Source organism: Xenopus tropicalis, chromosome 4, assembly GCF_000004195.4.
Source record: "Xenopus tropicalis strain Nigerian chromosome 4, UCB_Xtro_10.0, whole genome shotgun sequence".
Taxonomy (NCBI): Eukaryota; Metazoa; Chordata; class Amphibia; order Anura; family Pipidae; genus Xenopus; species Xenopus tropicalis.
Genome location: NC_030680.2, coordinates 83,330,949 through 83,358,171, shown reverse-complemented (window position 1 = coordinate 83,358,171; position 27,223 = coordinate 83,330,949). Strand labels below are relative to the sequence as shown.

At 39.0% G+C, this 27,223-nt stretch overlaps 2 protein-coding genes across 4 annotated transcripts in view; both read right to left on the bottom strand.

The window, feature by feature from the left end:
- Positions 1 to 7,552: 7,552 nt before the first annotated feature.
- On the bottom strand, positions 7,553 to 13,448 carry diras3 (DIRAS family GTP binding RAS like 3). 3 transcript variants are annotated; one of them, XM_031899814.1, is made up of 2 exons: positions 13,320 to 13,448; positions 7,553 to 8,843 (listed from the first exon to the last, which is right to left on the bottom strand). In XM_031899814.1, exon 2 carries the CDS (start codon positions 8,745 to 8,747, stop codon positions 8,151 to 8,153), a length of 597 nt encoding a protein of 198 aa, XP_031755674.1. In that variant the 5' UTR covers positions 8,748 to 8,843; positions 13,320 to 13,448; the 3' UTR covers positions 7,553 to 8,150. The 3 variants fall into 3 exon arrangements, with proteins under 3 accessions (XP_031755674.1, XP_012816022.1, NP_001107372.1); XM_012960568.3 differs by lacking the exon at positions 13,320 to 13,448 and adding an exon at positions 13,194 to 13,274; NM_001113900.1 differs by lacking the exon at positions 13,320 to 13,448 and adding an exon at positions 9,048 to 9,062 and having other exon boundaries at positions 8,082 to 8,843.
- Positions 13,449 to 23,836: 10,388 nt separating this feature from the next.
- Positions 23,837 to 27,223, bottom strand: part of wls (wntless Wnt ligand secretion mediator) — a 31,304-nt gene continuing 27,917 nt past the window's right edge. The window contains exon 12 of the mRNA NM_001016910.2: positions 23,837 to 24,866. Coding sequence (NP_001016910.1) covers positions 24,757 to 24,866 — 110 coding nt within the window. The 3' untranslated portion in view covers positions 23,837 to 24,756. The remainder of the gene's footprint in view (positions 24,867 to 27,223) is intronic.

Below are 27,223 nucleotides of genomic sequence, written 5' to 3'. Positions count from 1 at the left end.
CATTATCTTAAAAGACTGTATTCTAAATAGCTTGTTATCTGCCACACAAGGTGGACCCTAATGGGGGAAAATACATCTAATGTTTATTTTGTACAGTGCTGCCCAACTGGCGGCCTGTGACCCCCCTCTGTGTTGCCCTCCACCTGTCTGGTTGCTGTGACTTTGTGTAAGATTTAAATGGTATCAGTACTGAGATTAACTGGCCCCCTGCATGGTTCACACCTCAGATTCAGACTGTAAACCCCTGTATTGTTTATACCTGTATTGTTCATACCTTTTAGTGCCTTGCATTGTTCACACCCTTTGTTCACAGCTCAAGCTCAGACTGTAAGCGCCCACATTGTTCACCTGTATACAGTGATTGTGTCACTGTTTGTACTGCCTGCCCAATGCTGCTTGTGTGTATGGAACACACAGGCAGCATCGGGCAGGCAGAGTATGGCACACACAGGCAGCAAAGGGCAGGCAGAGTATGGCACACACAGGCAGCATCGGGCAGGCAGAGTATGGCACACACAGGCAGCAAAGGGCAGGCAGAGTATGGCACACACAGACAGCAAAGGGCAGGCAGAGTATAGCACATGCAGGCAGCATAGGGCAGGTATAGTATGGCACACACAGGCAGCATAAGGCAGGCAGAGTATGGCGCGCACAGGAAGCACACGGCAGGCAGTGTATGGCACACACAGGCAGTACTCTGCCTGCCCTATGCTGCCTGTGTGTGCTATACTCTGCCTTGTGCTCCCTGTGGGAGGTGAACCTGGCAGGAGTGTGTTCTGGGAGTTTTCTAGCAGTTGGAAATAGTCATTATATGGCGTGCAATTATATACTGGTGGCTCGCTGTGCTACCCACAGGGAAGGAGGATGCATATGGATTAAAGGGTATGTCTTAATATGAAATAATATAATCCTTTCACGTATGAATAAAGGGTGATATCCCTGCAGTGAACACCAATCATTTGGGTTTTCGCTACTACCATTAAAGGAGAAGGAAAGGCAAAGTCACATGGAGGTGCCAAAATGTTAGGCACCCCCAAGTGACATTAATCGCCTTCCTTTTACCCCGGGCTGGTGCCCCTGTACAGAGAGAACAGCACCAGCCCGGGGTAGCAGCGATCGCTTCCTCCTTCCTGATCGATCGCGCGCGCATGCACAGTAGAGTGAAAAGCCGAACTTTAACAGAGAAGTCGGCTTTTCACTCTACTGAACATGCGTTTGTCCGGGACAATTGGCTAGCGAGCGAATAGGAAGGAGGAAGTGATCGCTACAGGTACCCTGGGCTGGTGCAGTTTTCTCCTAACAGGGGCACCAGCCCGGGGTACAAGGTAAGCGATTTAAGTCACTGGGGGTGGCTAACATTTTGGCACCCCCAAGTCACTTAGCCTTTCCTTCTCCTTTAATGTGGGGATGGTCATAAAAGCTCTTTTGATAACATAGTTGTGGTTTAAAAGGGGGAGTAGTCAAAACTGGCTTCCATTATCCCCCCTCCACCATGCAGGCCAGAAAAATTCCAGCCCTCGGTACCATCGAAGTTGGACAGCACTAGTTTAGTAAAATGCTTTGGTCCTTAGAGGGGAAGGAATCTTTCTTCATTTGCCAGCTGATTTCTTTTGATTTTGCTTGCAGGACCAGAAAGTAGAATATATCTTTAGTTTTAATTTCAGAATTCACAATAAATAAAAATAGATATTTCCTAAGTTAAACTGTTATATATATACAGTATATATATACAGTATACATATATAAAAATGGCTTTATTTTTCGTCAGATTGGGGACTGCATCAGTCGCTTCTCGCTTCTTGTTACCAACTTAAAACACAGCTAGATCTTAGCTGGTAGATGGCAGAGACCTTTGCATTTCTGTGGTGTATTAAGGCTGTGTAGAGAAAGAGTGCTATGCAAACTGTGTGTGCATTCATCACTTTATTATCAGGGTTCTAACCAGGGGTTGGCTCTGGGCAGAGTATTATGGTTCTGTTTATTCTGCAGCCACTATGTTTGCTCAAACTCCTCTTCAACATCTCTGGCTCATTATTAGAAAAGCAAATATTTGTTCTTATAACTAGTTAATTTTTCAAAAGACAGAGAGCTGCAAGTCCACTAAACAACGGTTATCAAATAAATAAAATAACTTTATTTATAATGGAGTCTTGTTATCAAACAAAAGACTTAAAAGGTTGTTCACCTATGAGTGAACTTTTAGTATGATGTAGAGAGCAATATTCTGAGACAATTTGCAATTGGTCTTCATTTTTCATTATTTGTAGTTTTTTAATTATTTCATTTTATGTTTTGCAGCTCTCCAGTTTGAAATTCAGCAGTTATCTGGTTGCTTGGGTCCCAATTATCTTAGTAACCAGGGAGTGGTTTGAATGAGAGATAGGAATATGAATAGGAGCAGACCTGAATAGAAAAATAAGGGGCCTTGGATGGGCCTGCATGGCCAGTATCTGTCAGGATTTTAAATCCCTGCATTTCCATCATTGGGCCAAAAGACTGGATCAACCTAATATCACCCAGTTCATTGTGAGCATAGAGGGGAAAGATCCACTTGATGGCAACCTCGCCAATCATGATGGTTCTTAATGTGTATGGTCAGCTTTACACCAGCCACACACAAATTCATTAACACATCAGTAAGATACTGTTCCACCTGGCCACACACATATAGATAGTCATATTGCTCTGATCAGATTGTGGGCCAGCTGGTGGAACATCAGATAACCCTTATACAAATGGAGACAGAGAACAGAATTTCCTACTGGAAAAAATCAGTTACAAACTGTATAAGGCAACTTAATTAGAATTGTACGGATGGATATTGAGATGCAGCAGTGGAAAAAGAGCAGCAGTCAGTATGCCTGGAATTGAGTATTGTCAACAGGAAGTGCAAGGTTTATGGCCTAAACCAAATGTTATAGTCCAAAGATGAATACACCTTCATCAAAAACACATCTAATGCTCTTCCTCTGCATAGTAATTGACAGGGTTTGGTTAAAGACAGGGCCAGGGGTCCCCAGGACTAAATTGGTCACTTGGAGGGAAAATGTAGATAGCAGAGACAACATATTACATCTGTAAAACTTGCTGTAAGCAGGTTTCAAGTGGGCAAAGGTTAAATGTGATGGATGTGTGTCTTTTTCCTACTATGTAATTGAAAATTGTAAATTAAAACAAGACCACTGAATAATGCAAAATGCATTGCATCAGACAGCTTATATTTAAAACCCTGCTTCATCTCAATAAGCCATTTACATACATGTCTACATTTTTAGTAGTATGTGCCATTGGGTAATTAAAAGTAGAAAATTACTATTTAAGTACTAAAGGCTTGGGATTGTACAATTCACAGTAAACACAGAGAAACCAGGGACACACAAACATGTTAGGTCACATCAGCCAATTACTGGCAAAGTTCTATCTTTGCTTCAAAACCTCTTCCTGTTATTGGTCAGGTGATCTCTGAGGGAGCATACAGACCATCACAAAATGGTCGCTCAAGGTAAAACATGTTACAGGGCAATATTTACCAATATATAAATATAGATTTTCCAGTTTGGGAAGACTCCTTTATAGAGCACTTAATATGGTGTAGCTGAAGCAGGGTTTTACATATGAGCTTGTTCATGCAATATATTTTTATAGAGTCCTACATTGTTTGGGGGTATAGTTTTTCTTTAAAGCAAACGTTTAATTGGTTGCTATTGATTACTGCACCTGGTCAAATTAAGACTTTTTTAATAGGGCATACTAATCTACATGTTCATCATAGCTAAGCAGTAACTACTGTTATCTTTTTGTAACATACATTCAAGACTGTATTTGGCTTTTTTTACATCACCACTTCCATTTATAATATTGTGTATACCTTTATGTCAAAACAGGAAACACCTATTAATTATTGTGCTTTTAGCACACTGCAAGAACAAAAAAATACCAAAAAGTGGATTACTGATAGGAGATGAAGCACAATTGGATACAGTTAAAAGGACACGCAAATTGTAACCTCTGCCTGCCACCAGCACAGGGAGTGAGTGAGTCACGCTAGGGCTGGTAATGGAAAGATGAGGAATTAGTGTTCCGTTCATTAGGATGTGGGAGAAAAGGATGAGGGTTTTTACCGAGGAAAATGTGAGATGTGAGTGGCAATGATTCAGCAGCACACTGAAAAGGCTAGCGTGGGAGATATTCAGAGAGAGGCCAGGGAAGTGGAAGGTTGGAGGAATACACAGATTCATTTGGATTGGAAAAATAAACTGCACAAAGAATGGTTATTTCCCTTCCTCTCATAAAATCTTGTCTTCCAACAACTTACCTTTCCACTATTCTCATGATTTTATGCCTTTGTTTATTTTAGAATTTTCCTCAGATCTTAATGTCACCTCTCATGTCATTACCATTATCAGTATACTTCAGCAGCTTTCAAGATATTGCCTCAAGGGCAAATCCCAGAATCTCACTGGCAGTTTTTCCTGTTGATGGAATGCTGGGAATTGTAGTCTCCTCAACAGATATCAATATTCTTACCTCTTTAATAGATTATGTATCACTATGTAGCACAGGGCTGTTGTCCAACTACTGATTTAAGTCAAATTTATGGAGCTAGATATCTTCATCTTTTTGGGACAACATCATAATTCTAATACAATCTACCTCCAAACATGTATTAGAAAGTGGGGCATGTCCTTCTTAAAGGGACAGTTCACATGATAATTAAACACATTGCATCTTTCTATTAGTTTGTACACACTGTAGGGTAGGTGACGGAAGCAGGTCGAACACATCCAGTTGCACTTGTCTGTGCCACAGTGAGTACAAATTTATAGAAAGGACTAGCATGTTAACTCCTGCATTACCCTACTGTGGAACCTATGAATGATCCATTGCAGGGGAATGCATAAGCAGAGGCTCATGTGTACAAGGCCTATGTATGATTCTGAGACAGTAGGCAGTTAGTCTAGTTTTTATAAAATGGTTTTAAGGTTTTTTTTTAACTGCAATTTTTTTCTGCCTTTCCACAAACTGAAATTTAAATTTACCCCAGTGACAAGAAAGAATATTAATTCTAGAACTATATTATTATACTTTTATAACTAAGTAACTAATATTATACTATTAGTTACTTTACTATACAGACTTAGTATTCCAGTCCTTTTTTACAGTCTTTCTGGTTGCAAAAGTAACAAACCATAAAAACCAGATAAGAGTTAAAACCACTAGCAGAGGACTGCATTCACAACCAGACTTAGTTTTGGCCCATTGGGTTTTTTTCAGTGAACCCAATCCATACATGGCCATTGCACTGACCAGGTCATTTTGGCATCTTACACAGACCAATACATTGCTGACTCGGTTAATGGCTGAGTTAGCAACCAAAATTGGCCAGCTTCACCCACAGCTCATTACATGATCTAAGGCAGGGCTTTCCAACTGGAGACATGCAATGTAATAAGTTGGATATCACTGATCAAGGGATCAAAGATCATCTTGTCTGTGTTTATACCATTTGGCCACATAGGTGATGTGCTAAGATCTGCCCTCTTTAGACCGAGTTTGCCAGCTTATATGCCAGTGTATGGGGTCCTCCAATGGGCCTGCCTGACTAGTATCTAGCCTAAAGTTGAGTGATTTTTAAGGGCCATGGCACACAAGGAGATTAGTCTCAAGCTAGAAATCTACACTACCACAGGCAACTCATGGTTAAACAGGTGCGACTTAATCCCTTGTGTGAGCCTTAATGTATGGCAGGGATCCCCAACCATTTTTACTCATGAGCCAAAAGTGGTTCTTTGGGGATGGCAAATAAGGGCTGTGATTGGCTATTTGGTAGCCCAATGTGGCCTGCTGGCCTGCAGGAGGCTCTGCTTGGAATAAAATTGTGTCTCTGTGCTTCCAAAACTTGCCTCCAAGCCAGAAATTTAAAAATGGGCACCTATTTGAGGCCACTGGGAGCAACATCATAGGGGTGGCGAGCAACATGTTGCTCACAAGCCACTGGTTGGGGATCACTGATGTATGGCTAGCTGGCTAAAAAAACACTGTTCTAACAAGGCAAAACACCATGAAGGTAAAACCAGCTAATAGCAAATAGGTTAATGCCAAACATTATCTAGTGTATACAGAGGTTAAGGTTTGACTTTCTTTATGTGTAAACTCCTTTGAGACACAGATTATTATTCAGGAACAGAATGAGCACCACTGCATTAGATTTGTTTGATGACCCCAGTTAGTCCATGTATAAGGTCAAAGGCTGATTGGTGAAACTCTTATATTGTGGCCATAACACGCACGATCTTACTGATGGTGTGATATTTGGTCAACCATTACTGTCAGTTTGTGATCACCTCTACATTTTGAGGTGATTTAAACAAAAACATTGTGATATAAACCCATGGTGCAATAACAAAAAATAAAATATGCAGTAAATAAATTATTTTTTGTAAAGAAACAGAAGAACCAAATGGAAATAATAAGCTCCTCAGATTATATGGCCAGCATTAAAAACCCACATGGCTACTTCTGATCCCTGTAGAAGTCCTTGTGCAGGTCCAGTGCAAAATATTGCCCAACTACAACAAGCCATTTATCATGTCTTTGGGGTTACTTCATTACCAATGCATATTGCCTGTTAAGGACACATCAGCTATACTTATATGGTGGGATGTACTGGGCCCCACAGCAATATTTATAGGGTACTCAAGTCAACCACGATTTTACATACCCACATTTTAAGTTTTCCTCGAATCTCGCCGGTTTGATTTCATACCCTGGGAAACATAAAATCAGACTCTACTGTAATTGGTTTTACACACATTGTTTAGTGCATTTAGTGCATTAGTACTGACCCTCATAGGGCCCTGTATACTTCTGAGTTAGATGTTTTGACTGTTATACTCATGCTAGTTGGTCAGTTTTTAATACATATTTATACTGATTCCCAATTTTATGTGGCAGACATGTTAGAAGCCCTTTTCTACTGTCAGGGTTAAAAGCATTGCAGGCATTCAATGTTTAACAGACAGCACTCGCTAAAGTTATATTCTTTCACCTTTTTCCTATAACTCGTATATCAGAATGAGCCACTTCCATGATTCATGTGTTATGTTTACTGATATTATGGGCTTAAACTGCACCCTGCCATTGTCAAACATACCTGTTCTCTTTATTATTTATAGTCAGGTAGGGAGCAAAGCAATAGTAAATTTAATGAAGACAATTCCTCTGAGGGTGTGGTATGCTGCAAAAGTCATTAAAAAGCATCAGAAAAAGTTTTGTATGTAGCCTTTCATACCTATCCTTAGCAAGTACACATTTATTAGCTTCTCACACAGCAGAGGTGGACCTGGCAGAACACCTTGTAACCTTACTGATTTTCCTGTGCTACACAGTGGCTACGCTGACAATGAGGACTGTGTTTGAAATCCAGAGAATTAGTTTATAATTTGCAGCACTCTAGCCTGGGTGCTAGGCAACTCCTCCCTTTGTACCATTTGCAAATATTCCCCAGAGAATGAGATGCTGTTGCAATAACTGAAGCAATTGCCTTGGAACATGTTGATGAAATCTGAGGTTTTTTTTAATGTAAGCCTAGTCAGTCCAGAATGGGTTGAAACAAGCATTGTTTACTAGAAAAAATAAATAATAAAAAGCAGCATTTCCCCACAAATGTGGAACAATAATTATGACAAAAGCCTGACCATTAAAAGAAGCAAGACTAAACGGACATTTTGACTAGACTGATAATATATACCCAGAGATATTTCATTTACAGCAGTCATAACTGCATATCCCAGCATGCAAACGTTACAGAGTGAGCTGTTTACATTAATGTGTGTAATTCCACCACCAATTATGACAGAAGAATACAAGCATAACACACTCTTGTATCCTACTGCCTAATGCAAGCATTATTAGCCACCAGCACAACAAGACTGGCTCCAACTATTTTTTCTTGGAGGCATCCACAAGCGCAGCACTTGAATGGGCACAAGCATGCAGTCAGCTCCAAATAATAACAATGGCATAAACTGTCTATTTATTTACTGACCATTTTGTATCAAAAATGATATTGTCATTTTTAATTTTTTGCCAGTACCTTTAATGTGAGTACTGATGCCTTGTTTTGAAAATAAGGTCTATTAAGGCACAGATTACATTATTAAGCATTTGCCTTTCAGCTTATCTTTCTTCTTCTTCTGCTTGGACTTCTTTCCATCCACTTGAAGGCTGACAGTTCTTCTCTTTTCTAAGTTTAAAAGTTCCTGAAACAGTTCCTGCACATTGTAGTTGAGCTTTGCAGACGTTTCCATGAAAGAGCACTTCCACTTGTTGGCCAAGCATTCTCCCTCGCTGGCCTGTACCTCCCTCAGAGTTTCATCACTCTTGTTACCAACCAACATAATGGGAATGTTCTGGGTGTCTCCCTTAATTTGGCAGATCTGTTCATATATTGGCTGAAGTTCCTCCATTGACTGTTTACTTGTAACTGAATAGACCAAGATGAAAGCATGGCCCTTAGATATAGATAGCCTTTGCATAGCAGGAAATTGGTGGCTTCCTGTAGTGTCTGTGATCTGTAATGTACAGATGTTTTTATCACAGCTGATGACTTGCCTGTAAGTATCTTCAATGGTAGGAATATAGGTTTCCCTAAATGTCCCTCTTACAAAGCGCAGGACCAGGGAACTTTTTCCAACTCCAGCAGCTCCGAACACAACCACCCTATAATCGTTGCTTGGCTCTGGCATGTTGCTTTAAAAAATCAGGCTCCTCCAAAAGTTCAGAAACAATGTGGCACAAATGCAGTCACTAAGAAAGGCAGCATAGCGTTGGAAAATGGGAACCTATAAAGGGAAAAAATGTGAATATTTTACATCACAAAAGAAAGAAAAACACTTTTCTAAAATTTAGCATGTGACTTCATCAGCAATAACATTAAAAGAAACAATTGCACCACATGCACTAAATAAAGTCAGATAAAACTGGCTAAACAAACTCGTAAGAGGCTGTGCCTGAACATGCTCCACACAGCAGGATAAAGAACGCACCTTGCAGGATCATCTCTGCTTTATATTCTCCCAGCCTGTGAGTATTTCTTTCTGCTTGCTGGAGGGAGTTTGATTACTGCATCACACAGGCAGACTGCTTTAGATAAAGACAGCAGCTAGCTCCCTCCCTTTGCTTGCTTTGTCTTTTCTCTTACTTGGTTTGAATGGTCCCAGTAATATTAGATTGTGCCATCTAGTGGATATGCTACACAGCTTTACTTTGATCCATACTATTTGTAGCACAGAATTGTTCCCCAAAAAGTCTTAAACCACCTTGAATACTTACATAATACAACAGATTTCACATTAGCCATCATATATTATTTGTGGGTTGTGGCCTCTAATCAATGCACAAAATAAGGGACACAGCTCAGGTACTAAAAGAACAAATAATATTATTTTTTACTTAGTTCAGTTAGCTCCTCCAAGAGCATTCCATATAGAATCCCCATAATTTATGGGATAATAGTTTAGAGTATTGACTGGGATATAAAAACATTATTTCTATAATTCTTACCAGGATTGATTAAGATATCAATATGAGTTATCACCATAATGTTTTATAGGATTGATTAAGCCATTCAAGGCTATTACCCTTTTTTTTAACTATTGACACAAGCAGTGTCTAAATTGACGTTTGACCCAAGGAAACATATTTATAGCTGCTGTAGTAGCCAAGCACTCTCTGGTTGTTCCTAGATATTAAAATGTAGCAAAAAAGGAACTGAAAAATGAAAGAAATTACCTATACAGCTGCTAAAGTTAGCCAATTCAGCATTCCAAATTGTAATATCTCTATTGTAATTACACATTTTATACAAAATGGATCTTTGCTATCAGGGACCAAAATAAAATAAAAATTATTCCCCTGGACAGGGATGCAGGTTTTTAAAATACATCATAACCCATATTTAAGAGTTTCATATAAATAAAATAGTATATGCCATTTAATAATCCCACAGATGAAATACTTACATATTAAGTAGCAAAGTGTGCTCACACACAAACCAAGTACGTGCTTGCATGCTACGCTACATTAGCCAAAGAATAGATAGAAGCAAATATTTACTGATATGTATGTTTATAGGTCATTTATAGGAAAATAATTACATGTTGGTTAAGTTTCTGTTCAGAACATATAGTTCCCCCTATTTTCAATCACTAATGTCAGATCATCCACAACATTAGTATGAGGGCCACTGTAAGAACACGTGCACTGCATGCATCAGCCATGAAGAGGTAAACAAGTCCCATCTCTTCTATTATGTATGAGCAATGGTTTAAAAGGAACAGTTCCTGGTTAATTCACAAACCAGAATATTATCCATTTACTCACTTCTAGCCACTACCAGGAATTGTGGAATGAAATCCCTCAGTAAACAAATTAAGTTGTCCATGTTTTAAATACACTTGGGCAATATAAATGTAAATATTGGGCGTATGGCTGTCTTGTTTTGAATTAGACAGCTTAGTCATAAGGGTATTGGAAATAACAAGTGTGAAAAAAAAAATCTAATTGGCCTTTGAAGGTGCAGACCTTGTAGTCTTCAAGCATTGCTGCCAGTAATAGTAAATATACACAAGGCACTGTTCACAGTAATCTGAGCTATATCACAAAAGTGAAGGGGCCATGCTTGGAGTTCAACCTGCCACCCATCTGGGACTCATTTTCTTGTGCACAAACATTCCATAAGTAAACTCAAAGGCCCAGGGTGTTTTGGTCAACCAGTTCATCACTACTTTTAATCTAAAAACTCAGGTCAGCATGTCCCTCACAGTTGCAGCTGCTAAAGATTATTAGATTAGTCCATTTCCTTTGTGAAATGCTCACAGGCAGGCCCCCAGAGATTAAACTAGAATAATAATTATGTATTGTTTGCATGAAAACAGTATTGAAGATGTCCCACATTGTAAATGGAATGCCACCCACATTACCCAAGATGGCTATTGGGTAAGTAGGTAGGTCAGTAAATAGGGATTAAAAAAATAGAATAATCAGGAATTAAGAGAAGGATTGCTGTATCAAGTAACAAAGTATCAACAACAAAAATGAAGAGGGTAATCTGATACTGATATTTGTCAAATATATATATATATATATATTTTTTTAACATAATAGAGACAATTACGTTTGGAAGTTACTACTGTATAACGGGAGCTAATTTCCTATCCAGCCATATAAACCATATTGTTGTATATGATAATTTTAGATTTCCATGTCACACCCCATGTAAAATGTCAGCACTACATAAATAGAAAAGAATAATTATAACTGTTCGCGCCAGCTTGTATTTTATGTAACCTCTCAGGTTGGGCTGATGGTCTATAGTCAGTCTGAACTGGTTCCCTCCTGTCAGAAATAGTAAATATATCTGTTGCTCTGGTTGGCTCCCCCTGCATGCGTGACTGGTTGATCAATACTACTTCCCACACTGTTAGTATTCTGTGTGTCACGGGGCTTTATTCCTTATTTTGCCTGTAAAAGAACAAATACTTTACAACTGATAATTTTGAGCTTCTTTATATAAAGACAAATGAAAGGGGGCTGGGTGGTTTCTTTCTTTTGTTTAAGAGAACTGGATTCTCAGAACAGCAATCTGTAAATGGTTTTCCTGCCCCTGAGAGATCCTGTTTCATTCCATTTAGGTTACAGTAAAAGCCAGATAATTTTGCTGATACATACGCATATCCACTATCAGAGAAGGGTCATATTCCCAGGAGAAGATACACAATGGACTAGTGGATGCGGGGCACAATAGATGTGGCAGCTATTGATATTTTCTCTGCACACTGAGCTCCAGTAATTTACTGAGATAGCATAATATTGGATAATATTGGATAATCTCCCTCCCATGGTGTGTGTCATATATTTTCCTTTTTATAAATGAAAGATGCATACAGATATCTGCCCTTTGCTTGTTATGTGTAAATAATTATGCCAACATGTGACACATGAGCTTGCTTGTCAATCACAGTCAGTACAGCACCTTCGTGTTGTTAAGAGAAGCCAATGGAATACATTAAGAGCGTAACTTCTATCTATATGCCTGTGCAAGTAGAACAGTGGTGGCTTGGGGAGATAATATTTAGCTGCCTTTTGAGTATAGAATTACTAGTTACAGGGATTTCTGTGGCCTTTCAACTGCTGTAGAACTACCAGGCCTCTCAGTATCCATCAACAGCATAAGGCTGTTTGTAGAAGGTGGGAATTATAATTCTGTGCCTGAAAGGTAACAGACATTATTATCATGGATAACACAACAATTACAATCTCCTCTCCTAAAAAGCCACCCCACGCAGTTTAATAGAAGTCTAATATAAAGTGGCCAAACTCCCTTAACCATATGGGCTGCTTAGTAACTCCATTAGACTTTCACTCTGTGGAGTCCACAACAAAAGGTTTGCTTCCCTAAATGTCAATATGTTCTGAAGCATCAGGAGATATGTGGTATAAGAATGGCATAATGTTTTAAATGTACTCACTCTCATGGAAGCCCTACAAGATTCTCCAGCACCACAGGAAGGGTAAAGACGTCATTTCAAACTAGGTTTGCCTAGTGGTGCATTGTTTTGCAATGTAAAAAACATTAAAAATGTGCTTGGTACAACAGCACCATATCCACTCATGTATGGTGTGGCTTGCCTTATTTGCTAAGTTTCTGCATATGGGAGAAAAATACACTACATCCTGCAATATTTTGAGGCAGAGCTGTCCCTGCCTGGCTCTCCCTTTTTTGTCCACTGACCTCCCATAGTGACAAGTAGGAACTCATATGTAGGCTACAAATATATATATATATTAGCTACTGTGCTTCCCGGCTGCCATTCTTATGAGCTTTCTAGGAGGAACTCTATGTGCCAGATGTTCCTCCATCTGTTGTTGAACAAGAGATGTACTTAGAGATGCAATGTTGAAACATTTTGCAGCACAGAACTGCACATCCCTAATGCATAGCATGTGTTCTCTACTGCATGAGCTGTGCATGACTTGCGTGACATATTTGCCTTCATGTATTATAAAAGAGTGCAGCTGAATGAGCAATTGCCCTATAAGATGTGCGTTCGCCCCTGCCTATACAGCACCTGGTCCCATGTCCCCGCTATGTGCATTCACCTCCCTACAAATAACGGCAGCAGCACACTTACCTAGCGGCCGGACGCAATGGAAATAAAACTGCAGGGTGGTACATTTACAGCTACAAAGCCAAAAGACAAGTCCATACCACTGTACAGGCAAAAGTAGGGGGAGATTGACACAAACAAATAACCCACATGTTAAAAAGTCCGCCCCGACTCATCCATCTGACTGCGGATAGTCACTTATAGCAGTTTCACGCAGCTACAGTAACTGTCATCTTGACTGCAAACGCCACCAAGAAGGGAAATCTGTTCTTATAATTACAATCCCCATCCCCCTATCTTTCATTCATGTTTTTACTATGTGGGACAGGCCATTCATGCTGCTGCAGTGTAAGGAGGCACTAACCCGTTCGTTGCTGAAGGAGGTGGGAGAATACAACCGATAGGAGATAGTGGTGTATCAGCCAGTGACGTCTCAGGCACAAGGGTTAATGGCTGCCTGCAGTGACAGGAGACATGGGGGACCTCTGGGGGAAACGGTGCACACAATTTATTATTCTGCAAACAGAATCACGTGTTGCGGTGCTTTCAGCCAAGTTGCGATGTCACAATGGAATGAAGAGTCCCTGAGAATTATTATTTATTTAATGCTGCAAATATTGTTTAGGGTTTAGGGCAGTTGCAGAGGAGGGTATAGCTGGGAGCAGCTTTAGGGGCGCAGGAGCAAACGACAGGTGGAGCTGAAGGCATAGGATTGAGTTAGAGTTAAGAATAACCATTCTCCCAGGGAGATGCTGGCACGTAGGCATAAAACTGATCTTAGAGGCTTAGAACCGCTGCACTGGCAGTCAATCCCGCTCTGTGCCATGTTTCCTAGAAGGAGGTGTCACTACTGTTTGTAGTCAGTAATGTAAATATATGATGGACACCCTATAGGGTTTCAGTTTCATCAGTTAGCATATAAAATAAAATTCATTGTTCACCAAGCAACGACATCTTGAATTTCCAGGGTAATGAAAACTCAATGCACACTTACTTAGCTGTGTTCCAGATGGGAGTGCCCAAAGATTTCTTCTTTCCAGTACCAGTAATGGTTATTTTGCAGTGACCTTGCACTGAATGGTTATAGTACCCATGCAGTCAGGTACCTCCTGGAAACATTGGGTACAAACTAAAGGAAGCACAGAAAAACATTACAATGGAATAAGATTTTACATCCTTGTACAAACCGGATTCCAAAAAAGTTGGGACACTAAACAAATTGTGAATAAAAACTGAACCCAATGATGTGGAGGTGCCAACTTCTAATATTTTATTCAGAATAGAACATAAATCACGGAACAAAAGTTTAAACTGAGAAAATGTACCATTTTAAGGGAAAAATATGTTGATTCAGAATTTCATGGGGTCAACAAATCCCAAAAAAGTTGGGACAAGTAGCAATAAGAGGCTGGAAAAAGTAAATTTGAGCATAACGAAGAGCTGGAAGACCAAATAACACTAATTAGGTCAATTGGCAACATGATTGGGTATAAAAAGAGCTTCTCAGAGTGGCAGTGTCTCTCAGAAGCCAAGATGGGTAGAGGATCACCAATTCCCACAATGTTGCGCAGAAAGATAGTGGAGCAATATCAGAAAGGTGTTAAGGTCCCCTAACACGGGCCGATAGAAGCTGCCGATATCGGTCCCTTGGACCGACTCGGCAGCTTATCGGCCCGTGTAAGGGCAGAAACGATCGGACTGGCCGACCGATATCTGGCCTGAAATTGGCCAGATATCGGTCGGCCAGGTTAGAAAATCCTGTTGGATCGGGGACCGCATTGGCTCGTTGATGCGGTCCCCAAACCGACTGCCCCATTGCCGCTTGCAGAATTCGATCGTAAAGCTCATCACAGGAAAATGAATCCACTTTGTATTCATTCTTCTGGGATTTTTAGAAGTGTATTTATCAAATTGTGAACTCTAACTTTCACCTAAATGATAAATGCGCCTATAAAAATCTCTCTCTATATAAAAATGAATACAAAGTGGGTACATTTTTTTTGTGGTGAGCTCTAATTGCACACTTTGATAAATCTGCCCCTTAGTCATAAGAACAAGGAAGTCGTGATTTTTTTTTTATACCTGCTAAATGCATAGTTCTTTCTATCCCTTTCTTACCATAATGTGGATATGTAAATTAGTGTTTGGATTCAGAATTCAGTCAAATGCACTTGATATAGTAACTAATACTGAGAAAAGCATGATTTGGATACTCCTGTTTTATATAATGAAAACATCTCCAGATGCGGATTTGTGGCAAGGCCACTAAGGCCCGGGCATAGAAATTTTGTGCCCTGCCTTAACTGCCTCTTGTTGCCATTTACAAAAACACCTCCTTAAGTCAGTAATGATGTTTGGATGCTATAAACCTTCCCCATGCTCTGTTATAAACCTGCCCTATTACATTTACACTGTAAAGGAGTATCTGAGAATCTGCTGGTCAGGGGGTTGATGGAATTAGCAGTGACATTAGGAGGGAAGAACAATTTAGACTCATTTACATGAGGTCACCATGCACAATGCTGATTCTATAAATAGCCCAAACACTTGTGTGTTATCTTTAGTGTCCTCATATAGCAGGTGGCTGATGTAGTCACTTTCTTTCACAAATAGCCTGACATGAATAAGAGAGGCCTAGAGTCTTAACGGATATAAAAATATAGTCCATGAACAGACCACAGTGACATTACTTTTTTTGTGTGTGATTTTATATACAAAAACTTGGAGAAAATAACCAGCATCTGATAGGTGTTCCTTAAGCAAAACAGTTTACAGTACATTTGGGTTGGAGGAGAGCTGCTACTAAGTAACTCTGTGTCTTCACCATTAGAGAAAAGAAATGGGACATGACTTGGGCAGGGCCAATACCTGCCCTCCTTTTGCACTAAACTACTGGCCTAGAAATAATAACCACTTACAGCTTGTCCTTCGTTGGAAATAATATTGGCCACAGCTTTATTACATACCATAAGCAATAAAAAACATAATCATAAATATAAATAACAAGTACATAATAACAGTGTTAACAACTATATTAACAAATATTAAACAGTAATACTTTGAGCTCTAAAGTCCCTGGCAATGGACCAAACTAAGTGCATGACAACCATACCGGCCACCAGCCTCTCGTGCTTTCCAGCATGGTATCAATATATATATATATATATATATTAACAAGAACAAACGGAGCACACCCTATTGAAATTCAAATGCCCAGGGTGCTAGCAAAAAAATATAAAGCAAGAGAATGAGCTGCACACACCAGGACTTGGCAAAAATATAATAAGTTTATTTAAGAAAAGAGATCCAACGTTTCGAGCACTAACTGTGCTTTTCCTCAGGGAAAAAACCTTCCCTGAGGAAGAGCACAGTTAGTGCTCGAAACGTTGGATCTCTTTTCTTAAATAAACTTATTATATTTTTGCCAAGTCCTGGTGTGTGCAGCTCATTCTCATAGCTCTAAGAAAGGAAACATCAAAAACCATGTGCCATTGAACAAGTGGGACTTGCTATACTCGGCACTGCCAACAAAATCTATCTCCATTGCCATGGACCCGCTGCCCGGCTGTGACAACGGGCCATCCTCCATTAACTCTTGCCTCACCATATCCCCAAAATACTCACCTTCTTGGGTCAACTTAACCTGTATCCCATTACCCAGGCCACAGTTGTGACAACTAACAAAAAGGGAGGGCAGGTGCAGGGCCGGAACTAGGGGTAGGCAGAAGAGGCAACTGCCTAGGGCGCAACGATTGGGGGGCACCAGGCAGCCTCTCCTGCCTACCCCTAGTCCACGTTCTTTAGTCATTGCCCCTGCCGCTTGTCCTTACGTGGTGGGGGCAATGATGAATCGCAACGCGAACCCCCCCCCCCGTTCAACTGCGCATGCGCGCCAAAGGGGTGCGAATGAGGAAGGTGCAGGGGCGAGGGGGCCGACCGGGTTGCCTAGGGCGCCCGGTCGGCTTGGCCCACCCCTGGGCAGGTGGGACTCCCGATTTCTCTCTCCAAAATAGATGCCCTCCTTAACTGCTCATACACTACATTTTGTAATCTCTTAACCTGCCATGTTTTATTATTAAGTTTATTCTGCACCAAGTTACAGCACAGACCAAAGCATTAATACAAATATATGATTAGACAGATAGAATTGTCTCTAATTAATGCAAATGGCAGGGCTGCACTGAGTGAAACCTGATGGCATCAACCTTTTAACTGCTAAGTAGAAACTACATCTCAGACTCTAAAGCTACAGAGTACCAAGCACTCATACACCCTAAATTTATAGAACTGGAACTCTATAAAGGAAACACAATTACTTGGAATTCCTACTAAGCTTGTATTTAATTTAAGAATTATTTTTATGGGCTTGAATGAAGAAAAGTTAGAATAAGGATAGGCAAATACGAATGTGTCTAGTACCTACTATAATCTATCTATTACCAACTATATTCAGAGGAGGGGAAAATAATCACACACTAGTGGGCTATTTGTTTCTAGAAGACACACATAATTCTGCTGCAGAAGGTTATTTTTCCCCTGCGTGGGGGGTCTCTAAAGCGAAATGGATAGATTTAATATACTAGAACAATTGGGCATGAATTGTGCTTAAAGCCTTAATTGTTTCCTTCCATTCAATTACTGTGTTTATTTCTGCAGGTAAATGGGGCTTTACATGATTTATGGAGTTTGTAAATATGTGGGTGGGACATACCACCACCTGTGTTTACTGTTATAATGTCTATAACAGATGTTACTTTGTTTCTATGTGTTTCAGTGTATTTACAACTATGTACATATGAGGTTACTGCAATAAAGGAAAGGATTCAGTACTTTGGTGAACTGTTGCAGTAGGACAGTAGATGGCAGTGCACAGTTTGATTTTTTTATTCACTGAATTGAGTGTTTGGCACCATCATAAAGCTGACAAGCATATTTGTGGGGTATAATATATATATATATATTGGTGGGTATAACAAAGAACCCTGCTGAAGTAACCCATGATCAAACCATATTGTGCAGTTTCAGTAAACATGTAATAGCAAAAACACTATGTGGCACTAAAATGACAAGGTTTAACTCTGTAAGAGAATGGCCCAACATAGGAGGGTTAACTCCTCAGGACAAGACTCAGAAGTCTATCTACAGCTCAAGTAAGGGACACTCCTTTGAGGACAGCAATGTGCATATTTTGGACTGAGAACCTAGATGGTTGGAAAGTGTGTGTGAAAGAGGCCATTTATGCCAGATTGGAAAAGCAATCCCTGAACAGAGAAGGAGGCCTGCTACATCACTTATTACCAACTTACAATGCTGCTTTGACATGCTTGCCCCGGTGGTTTCACAACAATTCACACATCCAGGCATGAACATTGAAAGATTAACACTTGCCTCGTACGATTGTACGATTGTGACTGGATCATACTTTTTCACACCTGTGAGTTTCAGCCAACACCTAACTAAATTAAATGGAACCATTGTGATTAAATATATGTGGCTGTACTACCCTCAAGGGTTTAAAAAATGCTGGAGAATTCCCTACCATTCATTTGAACTGATGAAGCCACTCAGATGTGGTGAAAACTCAGAAAGACCAGTTGCTTTAGACTTACTAGACATCTACTAGATCCTGCACTAAAATCCATTTTATAAAAAAGCAAACTTTTTTTATTTCATTTTGAAATTTGCCATGGGGCTAGCCATACTTTCATAGCTTTCATACTTTTCCAGATGCCCCAGCGCTGCAGAATATGTTGGCACTTTATAAATAAATGTTAATAATAATGCCCCCAAAATTCATTAAATACCATTAGAAGCAGTGGGAATCTTAGCCCCAAATACATGAAATACAATGAGAGGCAATGAATTTTGACACTCCAGACCTCCTTACCCTTCAGGTTTCCTGAAGGCTAGAGAAGATTTCAGCATTGTAGACATCAAAACAAATCGTTTGCACTGCGCATGCTTAAATGCCACACCTAGTGGTAGAATAGCACCCAAGCAGGAGGAACCCTGTTTGCTATTATGTGACTTGGGTCATGTTGACAGTACATTTAGCAGAAGAAAAAATAGCTTATCTGAAAGCAGTGCTATTGTGTAGTGCTGGGAACAGATTAACCAATATAAAAAGGCTTAACAGCCTTGGAGTTATTTTAGAAAAAGTTAATTTGCTGCCAAAGGGGGTATCTTAAAAATGCCTTTTTATATAACATATGGGTATTAAATAAACTGAATTGTCATTACTGAGTCATCTGGTTGCCAATGTGTGGATCAGGAAGGAATAATGGACAGTTTAGGACAGGGGGTTGTTTGGTTTTCTGCAGCACAAAAGAGGTATTATTTAAATTTAAACCTTGTAGACCTTATAGGTTTTTTTTTTTTTTTAAATCTGTAAATGCCCAACATACTTTTCTACCAAAGAAAGCAGGATTTCTTAAAATTCATTCACTGCTACATATGGTTAAGCGATACTATTATGGAAGAAACTGGTTTATAAAGTCTCGTATGCTACAAAATATTTTGGAAGAAAAATCTTTCATGGTCCAAAGCATTTGATTTTTTGATCTGAGTCCCTAGTTGGTTGTATGCTAGAGGCATAGCTTGGGATTTGTAATGTAAAAGCTTTTGATCTGATCAGAAGAGAACATTTTAGGTCACTAATTACAGACTGCAATTAGATAGAATTTTAGAAGAAGCAGTTAAGAAGCCCCCTAGAATAGCTCACAAAAAGCTTTACTGCTGTAGCACGTAGCCATTTGGGACTTCTATTTCTGCAATCCTTGACATCACCATCCAGATGTTAGAAAATAACACACTGCAAATAAGTACAGGATCAGTGCATTCGTTTAAGCCAAAAACTGCAATCATTTGTCAAGCTAGATGGGTAAATGTAAACATTTATTGAATACCCTTTTAAAAAGGGGGATATAATGCTTATTAAAGGAGGGAAGACATGTACAAAAGGTGAATAATAAAAAGTAGGAAATCTGGAAAGCCAGTCTTTTAGATTTCTGAATAAAAGGTTCCTTGGTGGTATAATTCAGCTTACAGAGAAAGGAGAGGCATGACAAAAACTTTAACTCTATCAGCAGAAATAACTGTATTCTTTGCAGCAGAAGATGGACAGAACAATGGGACATAAAGCTGAAGGAAGAAACACTGAAACGAAACAGAATAAAAATCTTATCCTGCAATTGAGATGGAGCCTTCTTTGGTAAAGGAATTGATGGCTTAATAAATTAAAGTTAAGAAGATAAATGCATTTGTTCTTTTCTGCCATAAAATTCTCATTATATTATTATTAGTATTTTTCAATCAATGAAATTTCCAAATCTAGTAAGCATATACAAGCACAAACCTTTTATCTTAGACCAGTGTACCACCCCATTAGGGTACTGGAATGGGGTAGGTGGCACTGCCATTTTGTTTCATCTCCCCAGGTTTGGCACCCCAGTATAATTTAATGTTCAGTTGTCTTCTTTTAATTGTAAATGCCATTTTTCCATTTACAGATGCAAACATAGGTTATGTCTGTATGGAAGCTCTTTTAGGGAGGGCCCTTATCATCTCTTGTATCAGTTATTGGTTGTATGTTCAATGTATACACTAATTTATTGTACAGCGCTGTGTAATATGTTGGTGCTTTAAAAATACATATTAATAATTAGTATGGCAAGTAAGTAGCACTCCATAAGAAAAAGATAATACACGGGTGCTCTTGCAGAATTTATAGTATAGATAGCGCTCGCAGGAATTTTTATAAACAAAAAACAAATAATCTGAAGAGAAGTTTCTTTGGTTTATTTAATCCAACGTTTCAGTCCCTTACTGGAACTTTCGTCAGGGATACCAACACCGTGTACAAACAAATGCTTTTAAGCCTAAAGTGGTGCCAAAAGATTGTTGCCTGACAATAGAAAGTACAAGTCAAGTGAAAAGCAGAGAAAGTGTAGGAGAGAGAAACAAAGTATAAGAGTATATCAATTTAGCGTGCATGTATGACAGAGACATACTATGGGCATTGTGCTCCATACCCCCGGAGAGTAATTGCCCTTACTTAAAACCAAACTAGACCTGTTAACCCTTATTATCCAAACCAACCAGTACCTGGGTATAGGTATCATAGCCCTGTAGAGGTGAGCGGGCACATTTAGCTCAACCATGTCAGCAGTCCTCCAATGGATGCTTAGCTTACCATGCTGGGCGTCAGTTGTAGCCGTGTTAAGGGTGTGAGGGACTTGCGTCCAGTGCCAAATTCAACTCGTAGTCCTGTCTGCTTGGGTCCCGGTGGCTAACATCCGATCCAAGTCTCCTTGGTCAGATGTAGAGCCCGATGGAACAGACACAGTAATGCAAATCGCCCATGGGGTCTGGCCCATTACGAGGACAGCCCTTGACGGTACCCACATAATTAATAATATAGAATAAGGTGTAAAAAAATAAAAAAACAAATAAAAAGCTTAATATCAAATAAATCAGCACCTCTAATGCAGGTTATTGTTATTATCTTATTCATCAACAGATCTCAAACAAAACAAAAACATCTGAAATTGGCAGGAATGATCATTTAGGACCACTGCTGTCCAGACAGGGTTAAGTCTTTTCTTTCTTACTTAGGGAGGGGCCCTTACTGCTGGCCACACCTTAACTAAATGACATATGGAATAAAAAAAAATCCTCAATTCTCAAACTGATGATAAAGCTTCCCCAAAAAGATAATGCAGTATGTGATTTACGATATGACATGACACTACTTTACCAGGAGATGGCGCCAAAAAACAAGAAAACTGACAAAAGAAAAAAAAGTTAGTGTTTAAAAGTATATATAAACTATATGGAATTATGGAAGATATATTTTATAGTTGATTATAAATTCCATTCTTGCCTAAAGGAGGCCTACATTTAGATAGGAGAGAAAACCGCTTAATTTAAATGTTGGAAGCAAGCATGTATTGATGTTGTGAATGTCTAAAAAGAAATAACATTAAAATGTATATTTTCCATTCTTTACTAGATACGTTGATTTACTTGCACACTTTTTATGTAGAATTTTTCTGAGTAAACAGTCTGAGCCATTAAAAGGAGAGTCAAATATGAGTTTGAGCCCCCCTCCCCCTTAGTTACCAAAAATCCTTATTCCCACCCACTCTCTATATTCCTAAGCACTGGGGGTGAGGTAGCCAAACAGCAGTTTTATGTCAAAAGACTGTTTGTGCCACTGGGGACCCCTCAAAAGACCAGTCCTATCCTATCATGAAGCATGCTGGTAGGTTATGGCTTGGAGTCTTGGGACATGAACAGGTATCACTGGAATAAAAAATAATTCTAATTTACAACAACCAATAGTAAGAATGCCAAGATATTGTTTTTGAATCAAAGATGAACAGATTGTTTGAATGCCAATTGATCTAAGTACATAAGCAGAAATTTGATTAATTTATTTGATTCATTAATTGAAGTCCTGACTTTATTCCAGCTCACTAGTATGTCAAGACCTGAAGTGACCAGTCTATGCAAAACCATTATTTAATTTAAATGGGCTGAAATAGCTAGTTAAAGGGGGAAGAGTCAAAATATCTCAAACTAATAAGAAGTACAGAAAACCTTAGTGCAGCTAGGAACTACATCAGGTGTAGAGTGAATTACTGCTACATTGTATCAACAGAAAAAAGTAGTCAGGACCAGCAATGTAAAGGACAGACACAGTAAATGCGTATGAATTAATGAATGTAAATTAAAATGATCTTAATTACTTACATTTGCTTTAGAGTATACAAAAATGCACTTGTTTAATAAAAACCAGCATTATACTGTTCTAAATATAGAAGGAATGTGCTTAAAAAGTAATGTTTTGGGCTGATTTATGGAAGATTTCTTTTAAAACCCTGCTAGTCCCACCCATCTGTGGGTTCCTGCTGCCTCCTTTGCCAGGCTGTGCAGGGGCTGGCAGCACACTGCACTGTAGGATATGTTTAGTTTGGGTATAACAGGAATCAGATCTAAATCAGTTTTAAAGTTGTCTGCACACAAAGCTATTGTGTATTGTATGTACTGTTCTCACTGCATGTTCTACATACTTAGTTACAGGAAAAAAATGCTAGAATTTTGGCTTGACATGCTTATATGTGTACAAAACCATCAATTTCTCCAAGTGTACGGCAGATAGATCTAAATTAACCTCACCAATATACTGGAGGGTCCAGGTGCATTGGCCTGAGCCTACAAGCATTGGGAGTGGATATAGATCTTGACAGGCATTCTATTAGGTATAACTCCAATCCAGGCTTCTAAAATTAGAAGCTTTTAGTGAAACACAGGCAGACTTGTTGCCATATGCATTTTGTGCTGTGCTCAACAACGTTTTGATTTTCTAAGCCTGGACTGAAGTTGTTCCCATAGAATGCTCATGTGTGTTTGAAATTAAAAATAGAAAAGTCACTTATGAAATGTGGATGCTGTAGGGCTTGTGCAAGTCTGCTTAGTGTTAGAAAATAGCATCTCTCTCACCTACGAGATGCCCTTAGTGATGAAGGTGGCAACTTCTTGTTATGCAGCAGTCAGTTGAAACTTATGTTGAACATCACAAAACTTTATGATTATAAACATAAAGCAACAGACTCTTGAGACCATTACGTTTTTTTGTTTAAACCAATAAAACTGTACATCATATACAAAAAACAAGACAATTTTATTGCTTATTACATATTGCATCTGAAAAAGGCAGCATGTTTGCATGTTAGTATATAATGTTCCCAATGAAATAAGTTCTACATATAGAAATACTTACAACAGGGGGGGACAGACACACAATGAACTTCATTAATTAACAAAACAACTGACCAATATGGGGCCAATATAACTTCAAACATATATATATAAAAAAAAAAAAAAGTGATTCATTTGTTTTTCAATGAAAATTGATGATCAGAACTTGCATTTTTTTTTACTGGTTTACCTCAAAAAGGAAAATAAAAAGAAAAAATATAGTTACAAAGCATTTGCTTATTTGTGGTGGTTAAGATTTGTCTTGTACCCCTAATAAAATTAACTCTTAGGGAAGATTTATTTAAGTGTGATATTACAGTTCACCAAACAAAAACTCACCCACTTTCTATTCATTCCTATGGGATTTTTAGAAGCACATTTATCAAATAGTAAACATTTAAGTCTCGCCTTATTGATAAATACGCTTCTAGAAAGTGGGTAAAATTTTTTGTGGTGAGCTCTAATCTTACATTGTGATAAATCCGCTCCTTAATATTGGCGAGTTTGTTTTGATAAAATGTGACCCACAGTTTCGTCTGAGCTGTGGTGAAAAAGTTGTAGATTCTAAGCGTGAAAAAGCACTCTTCCACCAACTTTATATATTTATATATTCTAAGCGTGAAAAAGCACTCTTCCACCAAATTTATATATTTATATATGTATAAAAAACAAAGCTACAGTACAAATAGATGCCATGCCACTCCTCTAACAAAAGAGAAATTCAGCTATAAATATGGTATTTGTATAGAAGGCTATTTTGTAACATGTAATAGTGGGATATATAAACTAGAATGTCTACATATTAGTCCCACCCTAAGACTGGGTATTACTCCTGGGCTTCCTTGCCAGCCAGCCGGTACACCTCTGTGGGTCCATCGATATGGGTGATTGTGGTTGTTAGCTGAATTTCCTCCCCACTGCTCATTCCAGCACCATCTGCAATACATACAAGATGCTCACCAAAAGGGGCAGAAACATTCAGAGCTCCAAAAAAAAATCTTACTTTAAGGGGTTGTTCACCTTTTATGTAACTTTTAGTGTGATATAAACATAGATATTCAGAGACAATTTGCAACTGGTCTTCTTTTAATGGTTTTCCAGCTATTTAGCTTTTAGTTTAGTAGCTTTCCAGTTCGGAATTGTCTTTCTATTCATGAAAGATTAAGTCAGCTACTTAGTAAGGAAACAAATAATAAAGCCTCTAATCTAAATAGTAGTTATAACAAAGTAAATATAAACGAATAACCAGTTGAAGCCCCAAACAAATCAAAACCCATACCAAATAAATGAATAGGTCCAGGTGTAAACACCCCAGACCTAGCGCAGTTGTAAGGAATCTCTAGGGGGCCCCAATGAATATTTGTGATTGATACAGAATCAGAAAAAGCTCACCAGAGTCCACAAATGGTCCGGGTGCTCAGGGCCCCGAACCCGTAGCTGAAGGGAGAATTTATATCATATACAGTTGAGCTCCAAACATCTCCGGACACGATATGCTGCTAAAACCAGGTCTTTATTGTTCCATCTAAAAATTTTGGCAATATTTACAAGGCCAATCATTTTACAGAGGAATTTTTTCAAAACATCTGGATTAATTGGATGTATTCTACATATGTATGTTTTGAAAAAATTCCTCTGTAAAATGATTGGCCTTGTAAATATTGCCATTACTTTTGATTTATACAGGTTCCAGATTCCATTATGTGTGCTTTTTACTGATGGGGGTGTATGTATTGATGTCCCAATTTGCATGTTTAATTGCTTATGACACTATTTAAACCCTCCTACTGCTGTATGTGTATGCCTATGAGTAAGTGCGTGCGCGCACGAAACGCGTCAGGCGTCTAGTTTTTAGATGGAACAATAAAGACCTGGTTTTAGCAGCATATCGTGTCCGGAGATGTTTGGAGCTCAACTGTATATTTCTATTCATGCCCTCTCCTATTCATCTTCAAATCTGTCATTTAAACTAATGCCTGTCTGCTAAGGTAAAATGGATTAGAATATTACTGCAAAACGCCCCAGACTATCACTAAGGATGAATTCAATAATAGTGAACCAAAGGTTTTGGCTCTACTCACAAAACAAGAGGCTTCATAGAAGCCCTTTTCAGGATCTGTTTTATAGAAGCCATAGGTGGATTTTCAATAAGGGTAGGGGAGGCTAAGCCTCCCCAAATCTGCTTGGCACCTTAAAAAAAAAAACCTCACTCCGTTTCTGCACTGGTCTGGAACATTGGGAAGTCTTGTTGCATTCCTCCTTCCTACAAGCTCTGTTTCTGCTATAATGATATCATAATGTATGATATCAGCTGTACTTTGATTGGATCTTTCTTTTTGAGGATTCTCCAATGAGAGCACAGCTCTCTTGACAGACAGGAAAATTGACCAGGGATGGGGAGATATTACAAACTAAAGGCAGTGCAGAAATGAAGACAGATAAGAAAAATCTGCAGGCTGTAACCTTGACCTAAGAACTTCACCAACTCTGAACTTTATTTTATTGACTCGAGTATAAGCCTAGGGTGGGAAATGCAGCAGCTACTGCTAAGTTTCAATAATTAAAATAAATACCAATAAAATTACATTAATTGAGGCATCAGTGGGGTATATGTTTTAAAATATTTATTTCAAAGAAAAACAGTAAACTAGCTCTGTAAGTGGAGACAACACTGATACCTTAAGAGTACTACCCCCGAAGCTCAATCAGTAACCAAGCTAAAACACAAAGAGTTTAAATCATTCAAAACTATATATAGTTTATATAGAATATAAAGTGCAATGTCTAGTGCAAAATGGGACAGGTGAGGATGGTAGCTAAAGCAACTGGAGGTGAAAAAGTTGCAGCCAGAGTCTATAGAAGGATGCCTGTGGGTAGAGCATAGAGAGAAGGGGACAGTTCAGGCATAAAGATTACAAAAATGCGGGACAGCAAACTAAACGGGCAAACAGACTTTTGGGGTTTAAAAATAGAATTAAATTGAATAAGCTGCCTGCTAAAGAAGGTGGCCGTGGGCCATGGGCATTATGGAATACTGAACCCACCCCCAAAGTTTGCTGCAGCACGTTAGGTTAGCTCACCAAAGCAGCAGCAAGAAGATCCACTTCTCGCAGACTGGTCTAGAACAGTGCTGTCCAACTTCTGTGGTGCCGAGGGACGGAATTTCTCTAGCATACATAGTAGAGGGCCCACCAATGGAAGCCAGTTTTGACCACTCCCTTTTTTTAAACTGCACCCACTTGAAACCACACCTATGTTATCACAAGACCATGCCCACATTAATGGTGGTATCG

Excerpts from the sequence above, each read along its gene's own strand:
- diras3 (XM_031899814.1), bottom strand. The coding sequence starts at position 8,747 with ATGCCAGAGCCAAGCAACGATTATAGGGTGGTTGTGTTCGGAGCTGCT.